The sequence below is a fragment of the Corvus moneduloides genome, chromosome 13 (assembly GCF_009650955.1).
Source record: "Corvus moneduloides isolate bCorMon1 chromosome 13, bCorMon1.pri, whole genome shotgun sequence".
Lineage (NCBI taxonomy): Eukaryota > Metazoa > Chordata > Aves > Passeriformes > Corvidae > Corvus > Corvus moneduloides.
Window position 1 is genome coordinate 17,508 of NC_045488.1, and position 27,231 is coordinate 44,738.

Here is a 27,231-nt window from a genome sequence, read left to right on the forward strand (position 1 = left end):
GTAAGGACCCAAACATGAAAAGAAGTCTTTTTAATTCTGTATGAACACACACATACATACAGAAATAATTTTTGCCCCACAGAGCTATGTCTGCACATGGTAGATCTACACATGCTCCTCTACACAGCTGTCTGAGATAGAAAAGGGTCTCAACTAGTAAGTCAGAAAATAAACACGCCTGTGATCCTGCAAGTTTAAACATATATTCCCTGTACTTCTCATTCCTAGTCCATGTATGACCACTTCAATGGGCCTGGTATCTTTCTGAATATGCCTAACACTGTATTAGTATCACAGTGAATTAATTAAATATTATTTTAACCTCAATTAACTTCTATCTATGAATAGCATTTAGAATGGCAGAAAGGGAATTTCAACAACACCTAATTGGAACTCTTTTTGTAGCCACTGTGGAATATTTTAGAAAAGTATCATTAATCACACTGCTACATACTCAGTTGAACTACAGAGCATACCCCCTCAGTGTCTAAAGCAACAGAAGTAAAGCTCAGAAGCAGGTCAAAGGATGGTGGGTCTGGTGTCACCAACAATTAACAACTGTACATGTAAATGAGAGAGCTTTTCAAAACAGAAAAAAAAATGAACATTAGAGCATTAATTTCACTCACAAGGGCTTTCCCTGGTATACATTATATATTTATGAAATAGGCCTTGTTTCTATATCAAAGCTGTATGTCTAATAGACCTTTTTTTTTCTCAGAAATTTGTTAAATCAAACCAACTGAAAGGCAGCTGTAGAAGACAAAACCACCTCATATTTAGCTGAGCATCTTATCCAAGAACTGTATTTCACAGCAAGTGACATGTAGCTGAGACAGCTTTTCATGACCGGGAATGTGAATCAAAGAATGCAAAATTCTGTTCTTTAACACAGATAGCAAAAAGTAACTAATTTACAAGGTAGTAGTTGCACAAGAAGGTCCTTTCTGCAAAAATTCTCTGGAACAGAAATCTCTCGAAAATAAATACGACCTTTTCAAAAGTCCCAGAGAAGGTACTTTTAAAATAGTCTCACATTACAGATGTAGTTTTATGCCCTGAAAAGAAAGCGCATACTCTGTCCATGCCCAGTTGTTATTTCCATTCTTTATCTTAAAATCTAACTAGTGAGTTAGAAATGCTTAGAATCATTCAAGCTCTTTTTACCTTATTATCATCAGTATTTTTTTTCCCTTTATGTACAACAGATGCCTTGGTAGAATCATTATAGAATTATGAAATACTCTGAGTTGGAAGGGACTCACAAGGATTAGAGTCCAACTCTTGGATTCCTGCACAGAGCAGTGCCCAAACCCACACTTGTGTTTGACAGTATTGTCCAAATGCTTCCCCAATTCTGGAAGGCTTGGTACAGTGCTATTATAATGAGGTAAAACAGTGGTGGAAGTTTGATTTCACCATGAATTTTTCTCTAGATTTTTTTTTCACTCTCATTATATCCATTTGAAAGAAACGGTCAGTGTAAAAGCATGAACTAAATAGCTGATATATGTAATTAGTGTCACACTGGCACAAATACAGTGAGAAGATACAGGAGACCCTAAATACCGCTTATTATTGTAGAGGATGATAACAATAATGAGAATTTTTAAAAAATACCACTGAAAAGGTCAAGAGGAACATAAATTCTTGATACAACAAGATGACAAAATGATCAGTGGTTCTTAATTTTAAAATAAATGATTTTCTGAAGTTTCCTGTCTTCTGTTTTTGTTTGATACAGCACTGAACAAGCTCAGATCACAGACAGTTCCAGTAACCAAGAGACCTTTCCAAATACTGATATGAATGAAAGTTTGCCAATTACCAGAATCTCTTTCTTTTGCACAAGCCTTTTTACACAGAAAAGGCTACATAAAGCATCTTGACCTCCTGTAACATCACTTTGGATGGTAACGCTGCCCACATGCACAGAACCATGAAATGCCAGAAGATGTCCTGTACTCAAAAGGTCAATAAATGTCTTGCCAAAGGCACAAGAGTGATATTCCTGATGGGCTTCTGCTGGCAGATCAAACCAGCAATAACAGTGGATGATGTCTCACCAACAAGACCTGACAATACAGATTTCTATACTCTCATATTAATTGACTTGGATACTTCTTGTCTTTAGGATCACCTAGAGTTGTAGCAAGCACCTTATAAGAAAAGTGTCCTTAAAGAGAAGTCATATTATTCACTTAAGATTCACAAATACAGTAAGTACTGGAGATTCTCTGTGGGTTTTTAATGCAACATCCAAATGAGGTGATGCATAACTCTTTGTCTTTTGCAACAGAAGACATCAAAATCAGAAAGAGGAAGTAAGAGCAATTTTTCATAAGATATGAATTGAAATAAATTCTTTATTGGCATTGAATCATGTTTTTCTCAATTCCCTTTTACTATCAATTTCCTAGTCACCTGAATACATATGCAAACAATGGATCATGCAGCACAGAGCCTCTAAAATAATTACTGGTATTTTGATATTCTCTTAAAGAAAAAACAAAATGTAGAGCAAATTTTCTGAGTTTAATGGAAAGAAAAAAAGGCTAAACTGTTGACAAGCAAACATTTTGTACTCTAGAAAAGTGGCTGAGAGTGGAGAAAGCAATCTCAGGCACAGTGTGAAGCAAGATTAAAATTTATATCTATATAACTCTGAGACAAATCTGTAAAGCCTGGTCTGAAGAAGAGAGGGCTTTACACTTCTCTCATCACTGATTTTACCAGATTGTAGGATGAAGGCCTGGTTTTATTTTGCTTTGTTTTTATTTTGTTATGTTCTGTGCAATCAATACCCATTAGTATCTGTGTGACTTTGATAAATTGAATCCTGTGATATCAGAAAGTTTTATATTGCTGTCTGCTGCAAGCCCTAACCCAGGTTTCAGAATACAATATTTTCTATATAAATAATGACAGAGTGGAAACTCAATGCAAACAACCACAGTAGCCTTGATCAGCACAAGGCTACAGAGGGCAATTTTAGAGACCAGCCGTAGATAATGAAATATTAATTTTAACAATTCTTCCATATTTTAAACTGCATTATTTATTACTTATATTACATATAATATTACTTCATGTAGAATCACCAGGGAATATACAATATGCACTATATATAAAATATAGACATATGTAGACATTTACATAGTATGCCTGCCTATTTTTAGAATTTTATGTAATTTTTTAAGGTTTTTTTTTTTTTAATATCTAAAAGAATGAAAATCTAGCTTTACAGAATTTACTTTAGAGAGGCTAAAGCCAGAAACCACCTGCAGACATGCATTGAAAACCTGTGAGGGATTTCCCTGTGCAGTGCTGTTGCACAGTAACTAACTAACTCCCAAACCATTCTCTTATTTGAAACTGAAACCCTGCTCACAGAATCATCACAGAATGGTCTGGGTTGGAAGTGATGTCAAAGATCACCTTTTCCATCCTCCTGCTGTGGGCAGGGACACCTTCCACTAGACAAGGTTGCTCAGAGTCCCATTCAAACCGGCCTTGAACACTTCGAGGGATGGGGCATCCACACCTTCTCCAGGCAACTGTATTTTATGTATTCTCCAGTACCAACTGAGGTAGAACAGAATTCTTTTGGATAAATTCTCATTAAGACTTTCCAGCCTTTTTCTTCAAGGACTGGCATGTGAAAGGAGCAGGTTTAACTGGTCTTTCTGTTCAGGGCAGTATAACATGCATAGCTCCTCTGGAGTGGCCAGCCAAGTGATACTGTGGTTTTGATCTGCCCCACTGACCCAAAAGTGTTCTGCTTCTGCAGGGTGGAGGAAGACCCAATTGAGCCCCTCACTTACTGCAAGCTCTTTGACTTTCCAACCAGTGTTCTCAGACAAGCAGCTAAGAAGCAATTTTATCTGTAAGATTTGGTCTTCCTCTGACAGAGAATTCTCAGAATGGGGTTGGAAATACCCCATTGCATTCTTCTGTTGTTCTGAAGTAATTTACCAAATGTTTTTCTATTACTGTGGTTAACATGCTGCCCATCAAACACAATGCTGCAACACAAGGAGAGATCTCCAAGTACCCTCTGCATGCCAGATTTGAAGAAGTCAGAACCTTTTCAGGCAATCTAAAGCAATATGTAAATATAACAAAGTGCCTCACAAGAAGTATTACTTGACACTGAAATATGCATGCTTGAAAAATAGGACTCCCTGTAGTAAACACAGTTTTTGCTACTGTACTTTATTTCCCACTTCATACTTTTGAATGTGTTTGAAGATTACAGATCACATCACGCTTCAATTCTTGCACTATTTCTACTAGAAACTAATAATCTAATTTTTTTTTGTCATTTATTCTAAAGGAAAAAAAAGTACACCTTCAAAACAACCATGAGGCTTGGATTCCCAAATCCCAAATGGAAAAGTGCCCAGGGACTCACAGCTGAGTAAAGCAAAACTGAGCCAGCTCTCAAAGCATAGGCCCATCCATGTGCTCATTTACAGGCCTGATTCCCAGAAGCTGGGATGTTTTTAGTACATTATCAACACAACCTAAGGTGCTGTACCCCTATGAGAGATAAATTGCAAGGGCAGAGTACTGTGCTGCTGCAGCTGAACAACACCTGGCTCCTGAATGAGTCAATTGTTCTTTGTTACCTCCTGTCTGCACCATTCTGTGCTGTGACAACAAGCAGAGCTGAGCAAAGACTCAAGTAAAGGTGTCTAACATCAGGTAGAATACCAGCACTGTTCTGGTGAGCTGAACAAATATAAAGTACTCCGGTGTTTTATTCCAGCATTTTGGTGCTATCAGTCATGAAATTATTTGTACTGATCAAGAGCTCTTCAGATAACATGAAGAGCATGGTCTGCATCTTATTGGTGTCACTCAGTGGAGAAGACTGCAAAAAGAATTATTGAAGGGACTTCAGTCACTGTAAGCACCAGCCAGGATTTCAAAATTTATTTTCTTAAGAAAACAGAAAGAGTGACATATCTGTAAATTGAGTCAGAAATCTACTAAATTGCTTCCTAAACTACTTCTCCAAGACATTTTTTTTTCAATATAGGGCAGCTAAGCACTTAACTCAGATCACTGTTAATTAAAAGAGAAAATACTGCACGTGCTTCATAAGGAACTAGATAGTTCTTCATCAGAGGGCTTTGTATCCAATAATGAGGACGGTAATATACATGTCGGTAAGACTGTCAAGCTATCATGTTTTACTATCTGTAGTAGTCATTTGGTTTTTGTCATCAGCTGCTCTTTGCATTCTGGTGTGGAACTGTAGTATGACATTTTTGCATATTGTTAGCATTTGCAATGCTTCACTCCAGGAAATATCCTCAGGGGTGATATTTTGCTGCAGGACATCAGCTTTTTAACAGTGATTGTCTGTCTGACACAAAGGTAGAGAGCAATAAAAAGAGGAAATGGAGACTGCTGAGCATATTTTGTGATTTACTTGTTGTGTTTATAGTGGCAAATTTCCAAAACCTCCAGCTTGAGCACACTCAGTTTTAACAGTTAGTGCTCTATTTTCACTTCAAACTTAAACAATCCCACACATTCAGACATGAAGCATATTTTCTAGAAATACTGTGGCAGGCACGTTTGAGAATTTAGGCTGCAGCCCAAAGCAACTGCAGAAAGTGGTCACCCTGAGTTACACACAGACACACACCCTGAGCGAGCAGGGGCCTCAGCAGCTGCCAGCCCTCCCCCTGAGGGAGAGCAGGTGGTGACCTACATAAGAAGCATTTCTTGTTGCTTCGGGGTTCATCGATTTCAGTTCTCAGCAGTCACAGCTCAAAGCTCAGCTGTGCAGCCAAAACATGAACCTCCTGTGCTGCAGTACCACGCTAGGATGAGCTCCCTTCCTCTCTCTGAGGGGAGACCTCACCTGATGGGGAGGTGAGCAGAGATAAGGAAATGGGCACTGAAGAAGGATTAAGGGTGGAATCTGGTGGAATCTAAGGGGCTTGGACACAAAGCTAATGAAATGTAAATTACAATACTGGTTATTGCTTCATTATAATAACAGTGCTACCACAAGCCAGTCACCTGGATTCACTGGAAAGCCTCCAGATCTATAGGTTCAAACAAGCTGCATACTTCTGTGTTTCTAAAACCAAATGCAAGTGTGGACATATTGATGGGAAGCTATAATAGGATAATGCTGAACACAATCTCCTTGTACAACTCAAGAGCTGATGCAGAATTTAAGCAGTGTTCTGAATTAATTTTACTCATCTCTCTATTAAAGCTAGACTAGTTATATTTCCCAGAATTGTCTCTCACCTTCTGTGAAAAAAAGTTTTACTGTCTGGCATTAAGACTATATGTGATTGTTGCTTGATTGTCTTGATTGTTAAAGTGATTTGCTGTTAGAAATAAATTATTTTGAATACAATCTATTTATTTTAAATTTTGCTTTTTACACATCTTCACTGAAGTTTCTTGCACTGTGTGGTGATTTTAACTGTACAGACAATTATCTGCTGAAAGTTTCCACGTAAAACTGCCCCTGCTGGAGATCTTGTGAAAGAGGACTCAAGAGGTGCAGAAACACAGTGAAATGCAGTTAACTCAGTTTTCCAACTGAGTGAATACTTGTGGATTTTTTTTTAATTTCAGGACTTCTTATTTCTTCACCATTAAGTAGAGTTGTGTGAGAGAAAAATATAGTAACAACATTGCCTGTTCTGCCTCATATTTAATTTGGAGAGAACCATTACTTAAGCAAGTTTCACATTCTCTACCAAGCAGAAAGGCTGTAATATCCCTGCACTTTAAAACCATTTTTAAAAATAGACAGGCTAAACAACTGTATGGATTCACATTAAAAAGTTGTGAATTTTTTGAATACAGATAAGCTTTTGCAGTTTGTCACAACGCTTTGAAGTAAGACTTCATCACTTTTAGCTGTTTACTGAAGAGTAGAATCTGCTGATAAACCGCAGACTTATGTAATACCCAGTATAGCAGCACTTCATAGTATATTTAACAGACAACATCAAATTACTGCAGAGTAAACGGTAGCAAGAAAACAGAACAGTTTATGATGTAAATAGGTGTGAGGCCTGAAGCTGCTCCTTCCACTAATTTATTCTCCTACTCTGCTTGCAGTATAATCCATTGCAGGATAAACACACATGAGCACTAAGTGTAGCGTGCTTATTGGTGCTGGTGAGAAATTCTTACATTCAAAGCTACAGGTCAGTTTTCTCACATAACAGGAATTCAACATGAGAAAATAAATTCTTGTTTCAGAAATGTTGAATACATAGCAAATATCACCTTTCCTGAAATACAGGAATTCATATTGTGGATTTAAGCGAAATATGCTTTCAGATGAAATTTAATGTTTTTATTAATTATATTCTACACAAAAAGTGTGCATTTACCCGAAGAACTTAATTAATCCTATTCAAGGCTGGAATAGTCACAGAACTACCGTGTTTTCAGTGTACCATCCAGAATGCAAATACGAGGTACAAGAAGTAATATGATAAAGCAGTGATGCTCCTTTAAGACAGTACTTAATTCTAACATTACTTATAGAATGACCATATTATAGAAAAAAACAAACAGCATTCTCAAGGATTTTGCCTGACATTTGGAACACAACAAATGCTATAGTTATTTTGCATTGACAGTTCAACCTGACAGATCAGTATTAAGACATATTTCAGAATTATCCTCTGCTTTCTTAAAGCAGTTACTAAAGCTTGGATCCAAGTATGCATCACAGGTGCTAAAACAGAAGGCTGGAAAGACTGTATCATTTTCAACAAAATAATTTTTTTTTCCCTAAAGCTACAGAAGTGAAATGGTAGATTTTAAATAACTGTTTTCCTGTTACAGATCTTACATGAACAGTAACCAGTCAAACGTTATCCTTCCCAAATCCACTGGACAATTTTACAGTAATGTCTAACATGATGACTCCATTAGGAGTTAACGTGTCCAGTTTGAAACTCATCTTGTTAAACATTTTAGAGTTTATAGCTGTCTCTAGGTGTATTTATGGTATATTGCTCCTTTGTGCATAAATAAAATGAAAATCTGAGTGCTTTGATATGAACAAGCACTGGGAGGCTTTTTATTTACTTAAGGCTAACTATGAATGAGCAATAGCACAAGTTCATATTGACCTTACCTGATCCACTAATTGGGAGTAGAGATCATAGCAGTTATCAAAAATGTACTTGTAAGTTGAGTCCAGGCAGGCTCTTACACAGTCCTTCACCACAGTACTGGCTCGAGGGGGGCTCTGCAACTCCAGGACCTAATAAAATATTTCATAAATGGTAGAATGTCAGAATTAGATTGAACAGAAAAAATCCAAGTGTTGAATGTAGTTCTGTTATACAGGATGAAAAGTGTTGAAATAAAGCAATGATAAAAATAATTAGAATTATGTTGAATTAAGGTGGACTTAGTTCAAAGATACCTTAAATTATGTGCTTAAGCAAGTAGATTTTATCACTAAGTTTTATTTGAATTAAAATATTCTTATGATGCAAGAGGCATGTGTGCCCAAGAGTTTACATCTTTACATCTTAGGGTTTACATCTTAGAAGTTTTTTGATTATTTAGGGAATAATTAAACCATGTAATTATGCGCTTTCCTTTGAACAGGAATATCAGACAAATAGCAGTTATGTATTTAAAGCAAAGGGTTCATCTTTTTACTCCATTTCAGGATACAGTAATTCAATGGATTATTTTAATTCTCTTTATGTAGTGCCTAATGCAATGGAATCCCATGCTATTATGACAAAGGTTACTTTGTATTTCTCTTTTTTCATTCAGTAATATTAATGTGTACCATTCCATTCCAAAAATATTTCCATGCTTGACCACTTAGATTTCAACCTTTGGAATGACTAAGGCAAGTAGTTATCACACCCATTTTGCTGGTTGACTTGTGATTTTATTATATCAGTAGGAAACGATTGCTCTACATGACTCCTAAGGAGTTCAGCTAAGTTTGCTTTCTGCAACTTGACTTTAAACTAATTAAAAATTAGTAAATTTTTGGTTTCCTTCAGGAAATTTATTTGTGCAGTAAAGGACAATACCTTCATCCGAAAAAAAGTAATGCTGGTAAGCAGGTCCACAGTTGATTTCAGATCTTGGAGTCTTTCAGAATTGCTGGCAGGAAAATTATCCTGGTGAATCAGGGAAAGAGGAATCATGTAAAATTTGAGTTACAAGTAAAATCCTTGAACAACTAGTCAAAAACCCTCTAAGAAAACCTAAGGTGCTGCTTGGAAGGATTAGAGATGTTCGTGTTACCTGAACTCTGACTGTGAGGTAGTTAATGATGAATATCCCTTGGAAATGAGTAGGAACACCTTTGATAATGCTCCTACACTTGTAATATGAAAAATATAAAATATTGTGATATTTCCAAAACCTGAATGGAGTAAAAAATATTACAAAATTCTGGAAACTGTTGCTAAAGAAAACCATTTATGGGTTTTCCATGGCACATACAAAACTTGCAGGCATAAATGCAGTAGTAAGCTTAATGTAGAAATAATAAATTTTTTTATGATCTCTGGGTTAACAGACTGATGTGAAGTAGTGTTACTGAAATAACTTCCTACTAATGAAACATCAGCCCCTCATGCTACAATGCTATCTAGATAACAGTCTTCAAAATTAAAAGATCTTATGATGAACATATCTGCTGCACAAAGGATATGGTGTTAAAAGCTGTATGTGTGCAACTTCCGCTCCCTCTAATGCCTTGGAGTTCTTTTAAATATTCCCTTTCTCCTCCAGTTTTGGAGAGCAGGCCAGATGAACAGAGAAATCCTTGTTTGGAGGCTGCCATTCCTAGAAGCTGAAAGGAGAGCCATAGGTGATGAAGCCCTAACTTAGGTATTGTCCAAAAGTTTCATGATCCAGTGGACTAGAGAAGGAGAGGGAGTTCAGAACCATATGGTAACTGGTAGGTATCCAGTGCATGCTTTCCTGAAAGGCTGGATTTGGAGCATACCTCAGTGGAAGGAGATTCCATGAGGCAGAAGTGAAACTGGAATTCCTGTCACACAGAAAAATGAGGAGACAAGACTCTCAACATTACTAGCATCTTAGCATGCAAGTTGTAGCAAAGGTGCCAGTCTCTCAGAAAAAATGTATTTGCACTTTTCACTACCTGAGTCAGCAAAGGTAATTCCCAGATAAATTAACTTAATCAACTAGTTATAGACCAATTTAATCAAACTTATTGAATACTACTCTGTCTTGAATATGTGTTTATTCCTTGACCCATTCTTAGCATTTGGAAAGAAAGTACTAAGTTTTTTCTCTTTGTCAGACTGGAAAAATATTGGTGTTACACAGCTTAAATTCTGTAAATTTTTGTTCCAAAGGATTTGGGGCTCATGTTGACTCTAGAAAGAATATGTTGTACATACCCTATATTTAGATAAATCAATCCGCAGAGAATTGTGCAATTGATCCAACAGCTTTATGAACTTTTCTCTCTGTAAAAAGAAAACAAGAATATGTTGCACTAGAATTTGCAGGTTCCTGTAATTGCTGAGGTTTTAGACTGCTTCTTTCCACTCTTACTTGAAGATCAATTTGTTTTTCCATTATTTCATATACAAGTGATGGTTTGAAATACCTGTGTTTCAAGAACAGGCAATGCATCTTCTTTCATTTTATTTTTCCTTTCTATCCTATATTGTGATTTAACTGGTATGCATTAAACACTGTGCAGCTGTGCAACACATTAGTGAGGTCACAAAGATTTTGCAATACAACATTTTCCTGTCTTATATTTGCCTTGCAGTTGATTAAACTCTTGAAGAAAGCACCTCCACATCCCTTTAATAAGAAAGAAATGATGCTTATTTGCAACAGAATTTGGTGCAAAAGTATGATTGAAAATGATACTTCTGAAACAGTGGCTTTTGTAGGAATAAGTCAAGTAATAGTAATACTATGCAATTATATTTTTTCCTTTCAAATGTGAAGATTAACTTGTTATCTTGATAGATGAAGCAGTGAAAGCATTTTGCTGTGAGATTTCCAGCTGAGTTGTGCCATTCTCAAGTAATACTAGTGAGAGTTTCTAATTACCATGTTAGAAAATATTCCATAGTCTACTGCACAAAACTGTGCAAAATCTTCTCTGCCTATGTGAAAGCAGAAGACTTCTGGAAGAAGCAGGAGATGATAGCTGATGGCTCTCAGGATGCACTGATTGTATCTGCACCATCCCTCCAACGTGATGATCAGTAATTTGAAAATAGAGTCTTTGTGCACTGCCTCTCATCAGCGGAGTTCTAACCTACACCAAACCCCACTAATTTGGCACAGTTCCCTTAAGGGATCAATCAAAAGAGAACTTTTTCGTCATGTTATAAATCTGTACTGAAATATTCAGTCGGCCATATCATTCCCAGCTGTAGCCTGAGGACTTGAATTTGAGATGTTCTTTTTGATGGATGATGTGCAGCTATTCACTAAAAAATGCCTTTTGACCCACGAGAGAAGAATAATCTAATACTTTGCCTATAAGTCAATTGTTTGAAAAAAGAGCTCCAAATCTCTATAAGTGATGCCCACTACTCTTTTTCCATCCATCTGTTGAACTATGAATTGGATTGGAATTGCGTCAAAGGCAAACTGGCATTAACATCAGAGGAAGGACTAATTCTCTGCTCAGTCTGAGGACAAAATTAGTTCTGATCATTAGAAAAATGGAAAAAAATGGATGAAAAACCATTCTAAATGTCAAAGTTTGCATCAAAGTCAAAGGTCTAATAAAGCTTGAATATGGAAAGAGAAGACTTGTTTCAACAAAGCTATTAAGTCATTCTTGGCTTACTCATCCAAATGTATAATTTCTATTTTGTCTTGAAAAGCTAAGTGCCTTTATTATTCTAATACTGGAAAAGAGTACCATTGCCTCTAACACTACTTCAAATAAAAGTTGAAATTTTAATTTGTATTTAATAAATTTTAATTATGATTAATATTTTATTTCATGTCAATAAATGGTATTTTATGAAAACTGTTACATCAAATACACCTTTCATATCAGCCCTACAAATAAAAGCCCTACTAAAAAAAGCAAAAAGAGGAAAGAATAAATGCATTTTTCAGCATAAGATTGCATTTATACTTTATGTATCATGTGTAATACCAGAACTATGAAGGCAACCTCTTTGAATTATTGCTCTGCCTTCCTGCTCTCAATTTCCTGTGAGAGTAGGTGAGGAAATCAGAATAAGGAGTGAATGTATATTTACTTATTATCATGTTCAAAGACTAGGAAGTCCATGCTGTGAGATACTTATCCACAGAAGAAAATTTAGCAATAACAAAAGAAGTATTACCACATCCTGAAATGCTACTATGCCTCCTAAAATTCATGATACCTAAATCCAGGACTTGGACAAAGTATGAGCAAAAATAAGAGAGAGTCCAGAATTATGGATTCTTGTGAGAAGAGCAGCATTTACGGCTACATCTATTAGGTTAATATGAGTTCACTGATAACACAGCCCAAGAAAGGAATTGCATCCAACACTTAGTCTATTGCAGTTTGCAAGCCCCATGGCAATAAAACAAAAAACTGATGGAGATTTTAGTACTGTGAATGTGTGCCAATGCTTTCTACCCTCTATGCCTCACAAGAAACTGAGCAGCATCTTCTCTGGCTTTTATAATAATTGATTTTAAAGACTCAGGGTAAAATTTTCAAAAGCTAACAACAACCCTTACTCTTTAAAATGAGCAATTAATGAAATATTTTGAATGTAGAAGTTAATGTGGAATATACTAAAAAAAAAAAAAATAGGACTAGAACGCTAATAAAAAAGGAAATCTACTTACCCCAAAGTTAGTAGCAGCAAAGCGATCTGAAGCAGATACATTAGTTGCTGCTGTTGTATGAGCATAGAAAGCATTTATATTGGCCAACAATGTACTCATAACTGCTGGAACACCAGGGCACATGTACTTGGAAGAGAGACAGGAAAAGTGTCTGCAATTCAAACAAAGCAACAGTTATCAAAGATGGCAAGGAATCTGCTTCTTCTCCCATTAAAATTTCTTTTTAACTCCAATGATATAACTTTCAAGCTACCTCATGGAAAATTCAGACATTTGATATGATTGCCACTTGTTGCACAATGATATTTTCAAACTGGCCACATCATATTCAGTTCTCACTCTGTTAATCCTAAACACAAAAACATGACTTAACTATTTTAATTGCTATTAAGCAAAAGATTCATTTATTAAAGAAACAGTAAAAATCAACCTCATCATCATAGAAAGCCCCAGGCATCCATAGCGGAAAAAGATTTAATTGTTGCCAACAAAAAGACTCAAACCAGCATTGTGGCTTTTATTTTAGGCTACTTATTAATCAATGGTGAGGCCATCAAGAAGCTTCCGGGTTCACCTTAATTTGAATTAGGCCATAACTGAAACTGCTCCACTTCAACCCAAGCTAGTAAAATTTGGGTAATCAGTCTGTTAAACCCAAAGCAGCCAAAACCAGAGGTGCAATGTAGCAGTACTGTTTACTTGTTTAACAAAACAGGAGGTGCCTGCTGGCAGCATACAAAGAGCTTCTAACACAACAAAATGTGAGAGATACAAATGAATGAAAGACCTGACGCATGAGGAGAGTGAAAATCATCATTGCAAACATAAATTCCTAATTTCAAGATTCATAGTTAGGCAGGACTAAGAAGGAAATAAAGGGATAAAGACTAAATGTACACAAATAAGAAAGAGAATGAGGGGGATTAGGAAAACATGGTGTTGAAAATGGGTGTAAAGTCAAACAGAAGAGGATCAAGAAACTCCAATCAGTCTCTGTATGACTGAAGGTTCTGATTTGGCCACATGCTCCTCTTAGCTGGAGTCTCTGGCTCCTCTCTCCTGTTCCTCCTCAGGAGCATAAGGCAGAGCAGTGTGCTGGGCCTGAACCACCTGGGCACTAATGCCCTTCCAAGAAAAAAATTAACACAAGGTACAATTGAACTCTCCTGCTGAACTTAAGCCAAGTACTTAAATGTTGTCACTGCCCAAATCGTCTTTCAAGACATCATTCAAGATTATTTTCCTGTAAGGGCAATCATTAAGTGCTATTATCTGCATTTTACATAACTGAGAGAAACTGCTAAAAACTACACAGCAAACCAATCACATGGGCCAGGACTAGAATCCAGCATTCCCAGCTATGTGCTCACGGAATAGTGTTACCAAAACTTTAATTCATCACCGGCATTTTCAAGAAGTGCTTTTGAATACTGCAATGTGAATTCAACAAAAGAACAACACAGTTCTCTAACCCTTAGAAAATGTTTCATTTTCACATGTTTTCTGTCAAGTAGAAGAATAATACTTTCCTTTGTAATAAAATACAATAGTGATATCAGGTGGTTCTCACCAACAAAGGAAACCTTTAAAAAGCTAATAGAAATATCTCCTTACCTAAGATTAAGTTTGAGAAATATACGTAGGGATGATCAGAACCAGTTTTCAAAAACTGACAACAAAATAATTAATACTTTTACTGATGACCTTCGATTTCCAAAGATCTTTTCATGGACCTAAAGGTCCTTAGTGCATGAATAACATCAATCCGGAGATAAAAAGCCACTGATAATCCCACTGGCCTTAGAGTCATACCTGAAACATACACTGCTGAGGGAGGAGGCAGGTAAAAGGAGGGGTCAGCAGCAGAGAAATCATTGAGGTTGTCTCAGCTGCCTTCAGGGAACATGACAGGCAACAGAAAAATTGCCTGGGTCAACATTTAAGGTGTCTTCCGTAGATTCTTCTGACCATTTCACAATGAGCTACCCATGATCTGTCCCGAGCTCTTATCTTGAAAATAGACCCAAATTGTACCAATTTTTCACAAGGAAAATTAAACCTATTGGTATAATTTCTGCCCTTATTGTATCACTGCACTGTTTCACTTGTATTGTGGTTAGTGAAAATTACAATCAAGCATCTGTGACAGATTTTTGTTTCTTTCCATCGTTTAATTAAAATCTCTAATGTTCACAGAACCAATTAAGTACACAATATGGGTCATGACTCTTAGAGTCCTGATAATGCAGGTCATCAGCGACCTGCCAGCTCCTCGGCTTCCTTCTGCTTGCTAAAATGAATAAATCAAAGTAAATCCATCTTTGTTTTTGCAGGTCTTTGAAAACAGGAGCCAATAGCATGAGTTATTAACCATTTCTAGTGGGCACATGATGGCACAGCATCCATTGCTATGTCTCACGTTTTAGAGCAATATTGCACTGCTTAAGCTACAGCAGTGTCTGAAATCAGGCCTGCTTGCTCCAACTGCCTTACTATGCAATTTCCTGACCAACAGGCAGTGCCTGGGATTCTTCCAATATTTCTGCTAGCATGAATTAGTGAAGAAAGAAGTCTAATTGATGTGCTGTACTCATCAGTAAGCAAATGCTATCAATAAAAAATTAGTTTAATGGGCAATTTGTGTGCTTTTTGCAGTGCTGCCACATTAATTGAAAACTAGCAGGAGAACAAGATGACATAGTCAGCGCCCATTAACCTGCTGGAATGAGAGCTATGTTGCTGATTGAGAATCATTAGCTTCTACCTGTGGTGACTCTTGCCAGTAAGAAGCAAAGATCTTAATAGAGCTTTTATTGCACTTGACTCTACAACACAGTAAATTCAGGTTGCTGATATTATGTGTAATTTCAGTGTCTAGTCAAACACTGTTTCAATATGTGCTCAGATTTTTGCCTTCTAAAGAGAAAAAAAATACGTTGAAAGATGAATGAGAGGAAAAAGGTTACTTTTTCTTGATGGCAGAGTGGTGGCTTAATACATGTAGGTAAATAAAGTTCCAGTATGATTCCTTCTAGATGTTGAATTTACAACATAAATTGCCATCAGTCACCACAGTCATCAAAATAAAGGCCAGCTGGATCACTGTGCTGTTTTTCTACTTTTTCTTCCTGTTTTCTATGATACCTATTTTATTCCCTATTGTCTCACATATCTATGCTTGTACTTCTGGGAGTCACACGTACCATTCATGGGGCTAACAGTGTCTATCTGGCTGCTACCCATCATAAAAAAAAAAATCTCATCTGAACCATGTAAGAACAGCTGTAATTGTCTCTCTTTTCTTTTCCTAATATGGACTCCATGAGGGGTGGAAGAATAAAATAATCATAAGAAAGAAGAGTGGATTATGTAACCTATTCAGTCAAGACTTCAAAGAACTGCAATTACTGCAACAGAAGCAGTCTTTTTGTTGTATTTTGGTTTGGGTCGATAGTTGTTTTTCTATTCACATGAATTCCACATCTGGTAACTTAAAGCAGATTTCCTTGCTCAGGAACTGTGCAATTGTAATCTGTATCTTGAGAGTAAGACAGCCTAAGTCAGCATCTTTAGGGAAAAATGCCTACATTTATCTCATAAAAACTTGCATGCTTCCAGCAAGAGGTGCAATCACACCCGAATTCATTCTCATTCTAAGTTTAGTGAGAAAGGTCTCGCTGGGGACAATGACTAGAGCAGACAGGTAACCACCTGTGTGATATCTTCTGGGCTGATACCCAAATTCCAGTATGAGTATATTCACCGTATTTAGAAAATCAAGACTATATTTTTGAAATATTATTTCTGTGCTCTAAAGGAATAGATATAAATAAATATTGAGAGCTAGAAAGAAATCTTCAGGGTTTATTAAGGGGATCATAGATGACAAAGCCACCATCATAAACCAGAAATGATAGACAAGTAGGATTGTTTATTGCTGTAGTGAAAGAGGATGCCAAAACGTTTCAGACAGTGGTACTTTAGGGAACTTAATCAGGTTTACATTGTGTAGAAATGCAGAAAGGCATATGTTCCTACTCCAGCATATGCCATCTATCCATACTTAAAAGGGTCAAAACTGCTTATCACTAACTGGGTATTAGAACTTTATACAATAGCTAACCTTAAAACAAATACGAACACTAAAAATTACATTCAGGCAAAATGAGCACCTCATTAGCAGAACCTTGAAACTCACGTGGCCTGATGAAGTGCAGATGCACTCTGGGGTCTGGATCATGGAGTATTAAAGCATAGTCAGTTTTGCATTTACAAACACAAACGTTTTAACTTGCAATATTATCATGAGACACGCAGTAGAAGTACTCTGCAACTAGATTCTGAAGCAAAAATTGCTTACACAATATTTCTCTGGGCAAAGTGATTACATTCAAATTCTCTCTCTGTCGTACAGTAGAAAATTGCTTTAGTATGAGACCTTTGTTACTAAATGCAATCTGATAATTCTATTTCCCAAATCAAGAAGCTGTACATTTTCTTCCAGCCACTAAAATTTTTCCAGAAGAAAAAGGTAATCTCATAAAAAGATATAAAACCAACAGATAACAGTCCAAAAGAAAATCCCTCATGACAAATAGACTTAGAGTCTTCACTACTCTTCTCCCCAAAGTCTGAATGCTCTGAGACATGTCTGCAGATGAATCAGCACAACAATGTACATGAATATATATTCTTCTCCAAGTATTGCTTGAGATTGCATTCATCACTGATTTCACTCCTAACTTAAACAGGCTGGGGCCTTCCCCTCAAACAGGCACTGCTCATTATTGACATGTAACATTTTAAAATACAAAAGGATATGGGTATGGGGACAATGAAATCTTAGCTTTTATTTCTTGTGACTACCAATATTGAATTCACATTCTTATTTCATCTGCCTTCAGATACCTGATTTGCAGTCATCAACATCAAGGAAATTTGGGGGAAAAGGTATAGAAGAAAGCAAGAACAAAAAGAGGACAAGGCAAAATAGGTCATTTAAACTTAAAGTGGCTTGGTCAGAATTTTTGAGTAAGGACTCCTGAAAAATGTGTTGGAGTACTTGCCCAGCTCCATGTTACTTCCTTTTCATGAATATCTGTACATTGTGCTATTTACTGAGATAAAAATAAAGCATCTTCTTTATAAAAAAATATAACGTATCAATTTCTGCCACTTTTAAGTAAAAAATATTTTATATACTCACATCAGTTATATTGCTATTTTTGCAGTGCTGAGTTTGACAACATCTGAATTTCTAAAACCAGTTTCAAACTTTTTCTGGAAAGTTTTGTAGTACTAGAATACATCAAGAGATGAAGAAAAACAAACTTCAAAATAATTTTACAGGTAAGGTTGTCTGTCAAAAATACAGCTATGCTGTATTGGGTCTACAGTTAAGAGAATCCTAATGTTAAATAAGCCCTTTGTTTCTTAAGCAAATCGCTAATAACAGCCCTCCTTTGGCATTAATAGCTCTTAAGAATTCATTTCTGGTCAAAATTCTGAATTCATTTTGATACACACAGCATGAACAACTCTATAACTAACTTTTTGGTAAATATGCAATAACATTTTAAATCAACTTATAAAACTACAATACCAGGTTAAGTCAATAAATGACATAACTTAATCACAGAGGGCTAAAGAGAAACTAAACATGAAAACACAAATATTCTTGAAAGCCAACACATTAATTCCTCCATACGTAGTTTAGGTATACAACAGAGGAACTCTCAAGTTACATTAATTATTCTGTAGAACACCATGTAAATTCCTTGAAGGAAGATCATTAAAAATGTATATATTACAAAATAAATCCTCTACCCTTCTCTTAGATGAACAATACAATAATTCACAGACCGCTATATAAAGTGAAAGACAAGCTCATTGCAATAGCAGGTGGTGTCATTATATCCTGCAATAAAAAGAAAACTTCACATTTTTATGTACCTTCATACTTACAATAAGACTTTTCTTTTTAGGAGGTAAAGAGATGCAAAAAAATGAGAGATGTTCTGATTAAAAATTCTATAATATTGGGTTTCTGTAAGACAAAAAGCCTGCGTTTTTTTATTTAGAGGACTCATTTGGAGTCCCCTGCTTTTCCACAGCTCCAGCAGAATATAGCCCTTTTCACCAGAAAACTTTTTGCTGGATAAATTGAGAATACATGACGGATCTCATGTCTCCAGGCCCCTGAGCTATACGGTGCTGTGTTCTAAGGTGTTCAGACAGCTACTTCAGAATGGACAGTGTAGTAATAGGTCTAAATACTGTTAAAAATGACTTCTACAAATTATTTGCATATACTATAGAAGCTCACTATAGACACTGCTGTTGTTCCATAATTTCCGTAGTCCTAGAAAAGAGTACAGAGCTTGTGAAACCCTGTTCTACCATCCCAGTCACATCTGGAACACGGGAAGTCTTTCTGAACCTTGCTACATATCAGTATCATAACGATTAAGGAATGCATTAGCAGTAATAACAGTAACAGCTTATAAAATGCTCATATCTTAATTTGGCTGCAGATGAGAAGCACTTTGACTAGAATCAGATGGACAAAAATGATAACGAGAATTTTAAGTCAGGAATGGAAGAGAAATGGCAAATGAAATCATGAAGGCTTGAAATTTGTTACTTCCCTCAAACATGGTGTTGACAGCAAGGCAGAAAGCCAGCCATGATAATACTTACGTCATAGCTTGATAAATATATTCAATTCCATAGCGCATTGCAAATTCATCCACAATTTCTTGTGCAGCATCATCGAAGTACACCTTCCAGGCCTCATCGCCTTTCACTTCGGGGATTTTCACCACACCGTTCGATTTAACTTCCGTCAAGTAATGGAAGAGATTCTAAAGGTAAGAAATGTTTCAAATAGGAAATTTTGGCTTTTAAGTAGCATTCTGAAAATATATCCTACATATAGTTATTAATTATATTTATTATAATGATTATATATTAATATATAAATATAATAATATATTAATTTATATATATATAATATATATTATATTAATATATTAATTGTTAGTCCATTTTTTAATTGTTTATTTTTCTGAAGACTGGATCAAACTAGTCAGCAGACTTGTGATTCAGCACACTATCTCCTTGATATAAAGTCCTGTCAGTTAACTGGCGAAGACTGCAACGTAAAATAGTGCAGAGACTTTTTTATATGCCCTTGTTAATGAATGAAATTGTGACGTTGTAATATTTGTGTTTCAATAATAATAATAATAATGTGTTTCAATTTTAATTGGATCTGCGACCAATAAATTTCAAATTCATTATTTAAGTCCTTAAGTTCCAGGGAGCTAACAGAAATCCCGCAGGTGCCTCTCAAGTTGTGCAAAGTGTGCAATAAAGTTTAGGTTTAGTAACCTTGGGAGGTTAACCTAGGGAGCCTAGCTCCCTATGTACCCACAAACTAAACAGCAGATTTTATTTCCTATTTTCAATGATTGAATAAAACTCCAAAACTTCAAAATACTTGGTTTTGCTAATTAGTCCAAAACTGTCTCTTGGATTATCTTAACGCATTTGAATGTTGTCATTTACTTCATAGGTCCAACATTTGCAAATTCAGATCAAAATCTATCAGCACAAACACCCTAAACATCCGATTTTACAAATGGTGAACAATGCGATTTTTTGGCTACCTGCTAGTGGTGAACTTTCAGCCTTATATCAGCCATCAGCTTTCAGAAACTACTTGTATTTTCAGAGTAGAATTTCTACATGGATCACTATTTGAAGGAAGAGTAATCAATTACAAAAAATCTCTCAGAAAACACACCGATTTATCAGTGATGATTTTTTTTTAATGTTGACAAATCAAACTAGATGAAAGGAAAATCAAATTTTATATTGTCTGTGCTTCTCCTTTTTCTCACTCTCCAAAGTACGAATTACTGTAAAAGAAAAGAAATCCTTTGCAGTATATTTCTGTAAAAAATAGAAATGTTTGTATATTCTTGATGTTAGCAATCATGTATGGATCATCCAAGTACTAAATCAAAAAACAGAACAGGGAGAGTTTATCTGGCTCAACCTCTTTTTCTAACACCCCCTGGCAGGAACAATCTGTTGGTCTTATGTTATTCTGCCTTTGTATCTGAACCCGGGATTTCATCAGCAACACAGAATGGGAAATCTAAAATAAATTTGTCCTGAAGTACAGCAGCAGTTACTTGTTTCAGTGTTCTAATGTTCTGTAGCCTTTTTTCCTTATCCATGCAACAACTGAGTAGTAACTTCTATACTGTAACTTCTCCAACATACCTCATGTAGACAGGTGTACTGCACATGATAGGGAGCAACTTTCTCCTCTCCTTCAATTTCAACATTGATTTTCAGTCTAATGGCACCAGAGACAGCCGACTTATCTGTTCGCTTTTCTGAAGAGTAGAAAAATAATACACTAGTAACTACCAAGAACACATGTACGTCATATGAAAAGCTTTCATAAATGATTCTAGTTTAATGTTTTTGATGCCAGGGAGTCCTGCTGTTGAAAACGAGAATGTTTTTTGGTACCTCACACATGGTTCAGGCCATGAAATAGAATATCTAACTATGAAGTAAAGAATCTTTCTTATTTCATCTCCCATATTCAAACAAGGCTGCATAGCAATTTACTTACTGCTTTCCCCTTTTCAATTGAAATAACTTTAATTTTCTACCTGATATCTGTACTAATTACTATTATTTTCCTTTAGTTATGAAGACTTTAGCAACAACCTGGACTACTCTGTCTGAGTGTGATGGGTTAATTCTGGCAGGTGCCCACCAAAGCTGCTCTGTCACTTCCCTTCCTCTGCTGAACAGGCCATAGAAAATGTAATGAAAGGCTCATGGGTCAAGAGAAGGACAGTGGAGAGATGACTCACCAGTTACTTCCACGGCCAAAACCAGACTTGACTTGGGGAAAGATAAATTTGTTACCAGTGAAATCAGATTAGGATAATGAAAAATAAACCCAAACCTTAGAACACACCTTTCCCTCACCCCTTCCTTCTTCATGGGTTTACTTCACTCCTGATTTTTGCTACCTCTTCCCTGCCAGTGGCACAGGGGGACAGGGATTGGGGGTTGTATCTTTCATTTTCAAGCCAACCTGTAATTTTTAGTATTTTAGAAGTCATATACTGGTATCAAAGCTAAATATTTTGAACTCAAGAAAGTTAAAGACAGTAAGATTCTACTTAAATTTGTCTTAAAAAATCAGTAAGAATCATACCTAAATTATACCATACATCCATTTCTCCACTCAGTGTTCTTACTTCAATGATTGTTTGCCCAAGGAAGTCATCTGATTCCTTTTTGAAATGCTGTTTTACTCTAGATTTGATATCATCATCTTCATCCCATACTCTCACTTTTATTCTATCTGTAGAGTTATGACATTCACTGGAAAAACAAAAAGAAAACACACATGGGCGACATATAAACTATATTACTTTGTAGTGCTGTCTAATTCATTGAACTCGATTTCCACGCACTTGCTGAACTGCATCAAATGTCAAAGCATAAACGACCTGCAACATCCAGAGGAATAAAAGACCATCCCAGATTGCCAGGGACAAAACTACAATCACTACATATATGAGAATTAGTATATATACAGAGAGAACAACTTGACTGAATTATATATACATAGAGATTGTATTTACGAATGTCAATATCTGCTCATTAAAATTATTAATTTAAAATGCATACTTCTTGATGCTATTATTTAACAAATATCTTAGGAAAGATACAGTTAGGTCAGGTTTATTTGTTTAGGAATGCTATGTAGTATGTACTTTAAACTACCAAGGTAGTAGTCTGGAATATAAATATAAATATAAAAAGCAAGAAAAAGTTAAAGAATATTTCCAGTGTGTGTCAGGAAGCTTTTGTTAAAAACCAAGAAGTATGCAAAAACACCCCAGCAAGACAAGAAAGGCCATGAGAAAAATCCAGGAAATTAAGTAGCTGCTTTTTTTAAAAGATATACATTAATGTTCTTCAAGACCTCCGTTCCCTCGTAAGGAGAAAGAGTAGGGACCCTGCCATGTTCCAAAAAATTTCTTGCAAATTTAAGTGGCTTACTAACCCCTCCTGGGTTGAGTGGATTTGAGAAACTGCTGGATGTATGAGGGAATGAGGTGGCCTCACTTGCAATCTGCACAGTACACAGTGGATAAAAATTTTTACTCCCAGCTGCATCCTGCATGTTATTTGCACAGAAATGGAAACGGAACTCTATTACTGCTTATTCCTGTAAGGCACAATGAGGACTGTTTCCTATTCGTCAGTGTGGCTTTTGATGACTTGATTGGAACATCCCAACACTGCCTGCAGAGGTTTACATTAGTGAAAAACTTCCTGCTGACATTTGACTAGTACAGAGCTGGCATCAGTTAAATCCATGCCATACTTGTGCATTCATATTAAATATGTTTTTTAATATCCATTCACTAATATTTGATATATTACATATATTTGTTTATCTTTAAATAAGGCTTTAAAGTGTAACAGCAAATTTTCATCTTCAGCAGGGTCTTAGTTTGACACTTGACTAAAAGTTTTTACTTGAATTCTATTCTAAGCACTATCACTGCTCAGTGATCTGTCTCTGTTTCCAGTGTTAAAACAATAATACTCCAACTTATCTTCCAACCAGCACCTCTCAGGGGTATTCTAAGAATTAATTAGTGGTGGTAATGGGCTTTGGAAGAATAAAGTGCTGTAAATGGTATTATTACTGTCAAGGCCAATCAGACACTAAAAATAGCATACACAGCTTTTACTCTGTCACACTGTGACATCATTCACTACCACAGAAAACCTTGTGTCTGTCTGTACACAAGATAGTAACTTTGCAGATAATTCTGGTAATTAAAATGCACACTGTTCTGTGATTAGCAAAGCTAATAAAGCTCAGTTTCCTTTTGTCTTATGACTGGCTTCCCTGGCACCCAACAAACCACAATCACCTTCTGAATCTTCTCCCATAGCTGGGGTTTTCATAAATTACCACTTCATGTGAACTCCTGGTGCCTGTTATGGGGAGAGCTCATACTGAGGACACTGTTAGGATCTCATGCTTCTCTGACCACGTATTTTCATAGAACATGACAGACATACTATTAAGCAATCTGTGAAATTTCTCTGACTGTTTGAAAAATTCAAAAGCTATTGGCAAGGACATACAAAATATAGGAAGATACAGATGGATCAAATAAACACTGCTGCCTTAAGGAACTAGGCTAAACACAGAAACCATTTAATTTTTTTGAAATGTAGCTCTGAGTTACTGCTTAACATTGCTAGAGTCCTGAATTGCATTTAGCTGTGTACCCAACAGAAATATTTCACGAGGGATTTCTATAGTGACATTGGGAGATGGTCCCTGGTGAGGTATTTATGTGAACCTCATCACCGTACCTGTGCTTTTAATACAAATCCTATTCCTGCTTTAATTCTCTGGCAGATGCGGCATGACAAGTCATTGTGTAGTTCAGCACAAACACCATATTTTTATTCTCCTGAGACAACACGAATTTCCCTCTAATATACACTTAGCTGATTAAGAAATATTTATTCAGATGGTCAGGATGACTGTACTATTCCCTGATAGCCTCAAGCTGTCCTCAAAATCCTTTTCTCTTTTAATCTCAGGTTAGTGAAACCTGGCACAACCAATGTGTTAACTCATGTTCATCTTTGTGTTGAAACTTTAGCACGGAGTCAGCTCTGCTGCGTTTGTAATGTTCCTGTGCAAGACCACAAAAATAGCATGGATTTGTGATTCAAAAACTGAAGAGTGTTTGTACAAGTGTTTCTCCTGGCCCGTCCTGCGGCAGTGTGACTGCAAGGAGATTTACTGCTAAAGTTACAGAACTGTCTCTGAATGATTCTACTTACCTGCCCAGACTCACAGAAACAGCCCTATGTAATGCCATGCATGTTCTGCTTTAGCCACTGGTTACATCTGTGCAGAAGCTCTAGGTGGAATTCCTACTTCTGTTTACTCCAGAAAAATCAGCCCAGGGAATTAAAGCTAGACAACATGTGCTATTTTCAGCGTTCCTCTTCTAGCCACTCTACTTTATATGCTCAGTGAAAGCATTCACAGAAGTGTGATACAGGAAGATGAGAAATGAATTGTTCTCGAGCACACAGAGAATGAAGGTACTGATGCTTCTGAAGACTAGAAAAGTTGAAGTATATTCACAGATGCAAGACAGAAGAGACAGTTTTAATAATTTACCAACAATCTGGTGACACTATATTACTTCTGCATTTCCAGAATGCCACACAGACATGAAATAATGCTCACAGAACTCCAGCTTATTCTAATGGCTAGAGTAATAAAATTGTAATAAAGTATCTTTACAATAGTACCCCAATGTAAATTTAATACTAAATGCACTGGTGTGACCTGATTGTACATCTCCCCTAAGAGATCAGCACCCAGTGTTAAAATGACAACTAAGTGATACTGTGCTACCTTCAGTAAGTTGTAGAAGCTATTTATTGCTACTATTACCCTCAATTTTATTAATATTGCCATTACTGCAAACCAGAACCAGATCCATACCATTGCTATGAGAAGTCTGTCCACTTTGTTCTTAGGTGCTCAGACACATTTCCATGGTCCGCCAGGAAATCTCTTCCGGAACTTTATTAGCCCCACGGTTGGCAAACTTTTTCTGAAGTCTGATTTTAAACCTCTCTAAATGGAATTTGTGGCTATTACTTCTTGTTCTACTATAACAGTAAGCATGGAAAATAGATTATTCCTTTCCTCTTTGCAGGAGAAAGGATGTGTTTAAAGACATCCTTACCTCCACTACTTGTCTCTTCTCTAGTCTGGACAGTCCCAATTCTTTAGCAGTGTTGTCACAGGCCATGCTTTCTGATAAAGTAGAATGAGACTAATTATGCTTTTTCTTGCATTATTCTACTCTGTCATAACAAAAAGAGAGTTGGACAAAATTAATCTGGATTGACAGCAGTTTGGAAAAAAGACTCAGACGATGCATGCTGTACTGTGAACTGAAAAACATTGTCACTGAACAAACAACTTATCATTGGAATTGTTTCTTAGAGGTGTTCTCTCTTGATTTGGGCTGAGGCTGTGAGATACAGTTATTTTAATTAGCAGAATGTCTCAGAAACTTCACTGGTAATTGAAGAATTTTAAGAATGCATGAATCTAATAAACCAATGTGTGGATTTTATTACTCAATTGGTTTTATATATTATAATTCTCTGTTACATACTCATGCTTATGAGGCAATCCTTGAGTTATTTCAACAATTCTGGCAAAACTGTGCTTAGATATCACTGGAAACTAGAGCACCATTTAAGCAGCTAACCAATCATGTTATCTTCAGGTACAGTGAAGATCCTATTTTTTACAAGTCAGTTCAGCTGATCAAGAATGTATAAAATAACAGTACAAAGGGACTTTGGTGAAGTCCTCTTGGCCGCTGATCGTAAATATTGCTTTAAATGAATCCACTAATCATTTATTTCAGAATAAACAATGTGCGAGTACTACGCTTTAAAGTAATTCTAAGGAAAGAACATCCACAGCTGGATGACTGAAATCAGTTTGAGCAAACGTTTTCTTGCACTGAAGGCAGCAATATATATCCAGTGAAGGTATTCATCAGAGCCCTTATGCTGTCTTAGTGATAGCCAAAATAGGAAGGATAAATAATGCAAAATAATCAACCAGTTATTTAAAATACTTCTGTATTATACAATTTTATCTGAGGTTTTTATGAATGGTCAGAGGAAATGTGGTACCTGCAAAGTCAGCAGAGCAATTTGAAGATGTGTGCTTACCTAGACAACACTATCAGAAAAAAAATCAGATTTCTCTATTTCAGTAATGACCTGTTGAACATAGTTATTATAGTGTATCAATCTAAAGGTTTCTACAAAGCTGAAAATGATACAGCCAAAATATCTATTTTTGTAACTAAAAAAATGAAAATGCAGTCTGTTTTCCTGTATCAGATGCCACACTCAACCAGAAAGAGAAGGTGACAGCTGCAGGACTCTTCCTTTGCTCTGGCATTGGAAAAAACTCTCCTATCACTGATTTTTGTTGAAAAGAAACCCCAGAGCTTCTCTGTTATCTCATTTCTAATAACACCAGGAGAAAGGATCAGAGCCCTCAGCACCTATAGTACATCCATTAAACGAACATCTGGTGGCCTAGTTACTTCTTTACCTCATGCACCAAAAAGCTCTATTTTAGTTATGCTTTATGAGGTCTTCTGTTAAAATCTATGCCACCATGCCACGGCCATTCAGCAGAGGGTCAGACTGTATCTTGTTAGAAACATTCTCTCACTGTTACCATACAACCATATCTGG

The 27,231-nt window shown here is 36.2% G+C and overlaps 1 protein-coding gene across 3 annotated transcripts in view; it reads right to left on the reverse strand.

Moving 5' to 3' along the window:
* The window catches only part of UNC13C (unc-13 homolog C), a 405,035-nt gene that overhangs the window by 12,581 nt on the left and 365,223 nt on the right, over window positions 1-27,231 (reverse strand). For all 3 annotated transcript variants that reach the window (XM_032123409.1, XM_032123408.1, XM_032123410.1), the window contains 7 exons: window positions 22,091-22,260; window positions 21,133-21,248; window positions 19,540-19,703; window positions 12,841-12,991; window positions 10,410-10,478; window positions 9,063-9,152; window positions 8,138-8,266 (listed from right to left, as the gene is read on the reverse strand). In XM_032123409.1, coding sequence (XP_031979300.1) covers window positions 8,138-8,266; window positions 9,063-9,152; window positions 10,410-10,478; window positions 12,841-12,991; window positions 19,540-19,703; window positions 21,133-21,248; window positions 22,091-22,260 — 889 coding nt within the window. The remainder of the gene's footprint in view (window positions 1-8,137; window positions 8,267-9,062; window positions 9,153-10,409; window positions 10,479-12,840; window positions 12,992-19,539; window positions 19,704-21,132; window positions 21,249-22,090; window positions 22,261-27,231) is intronic.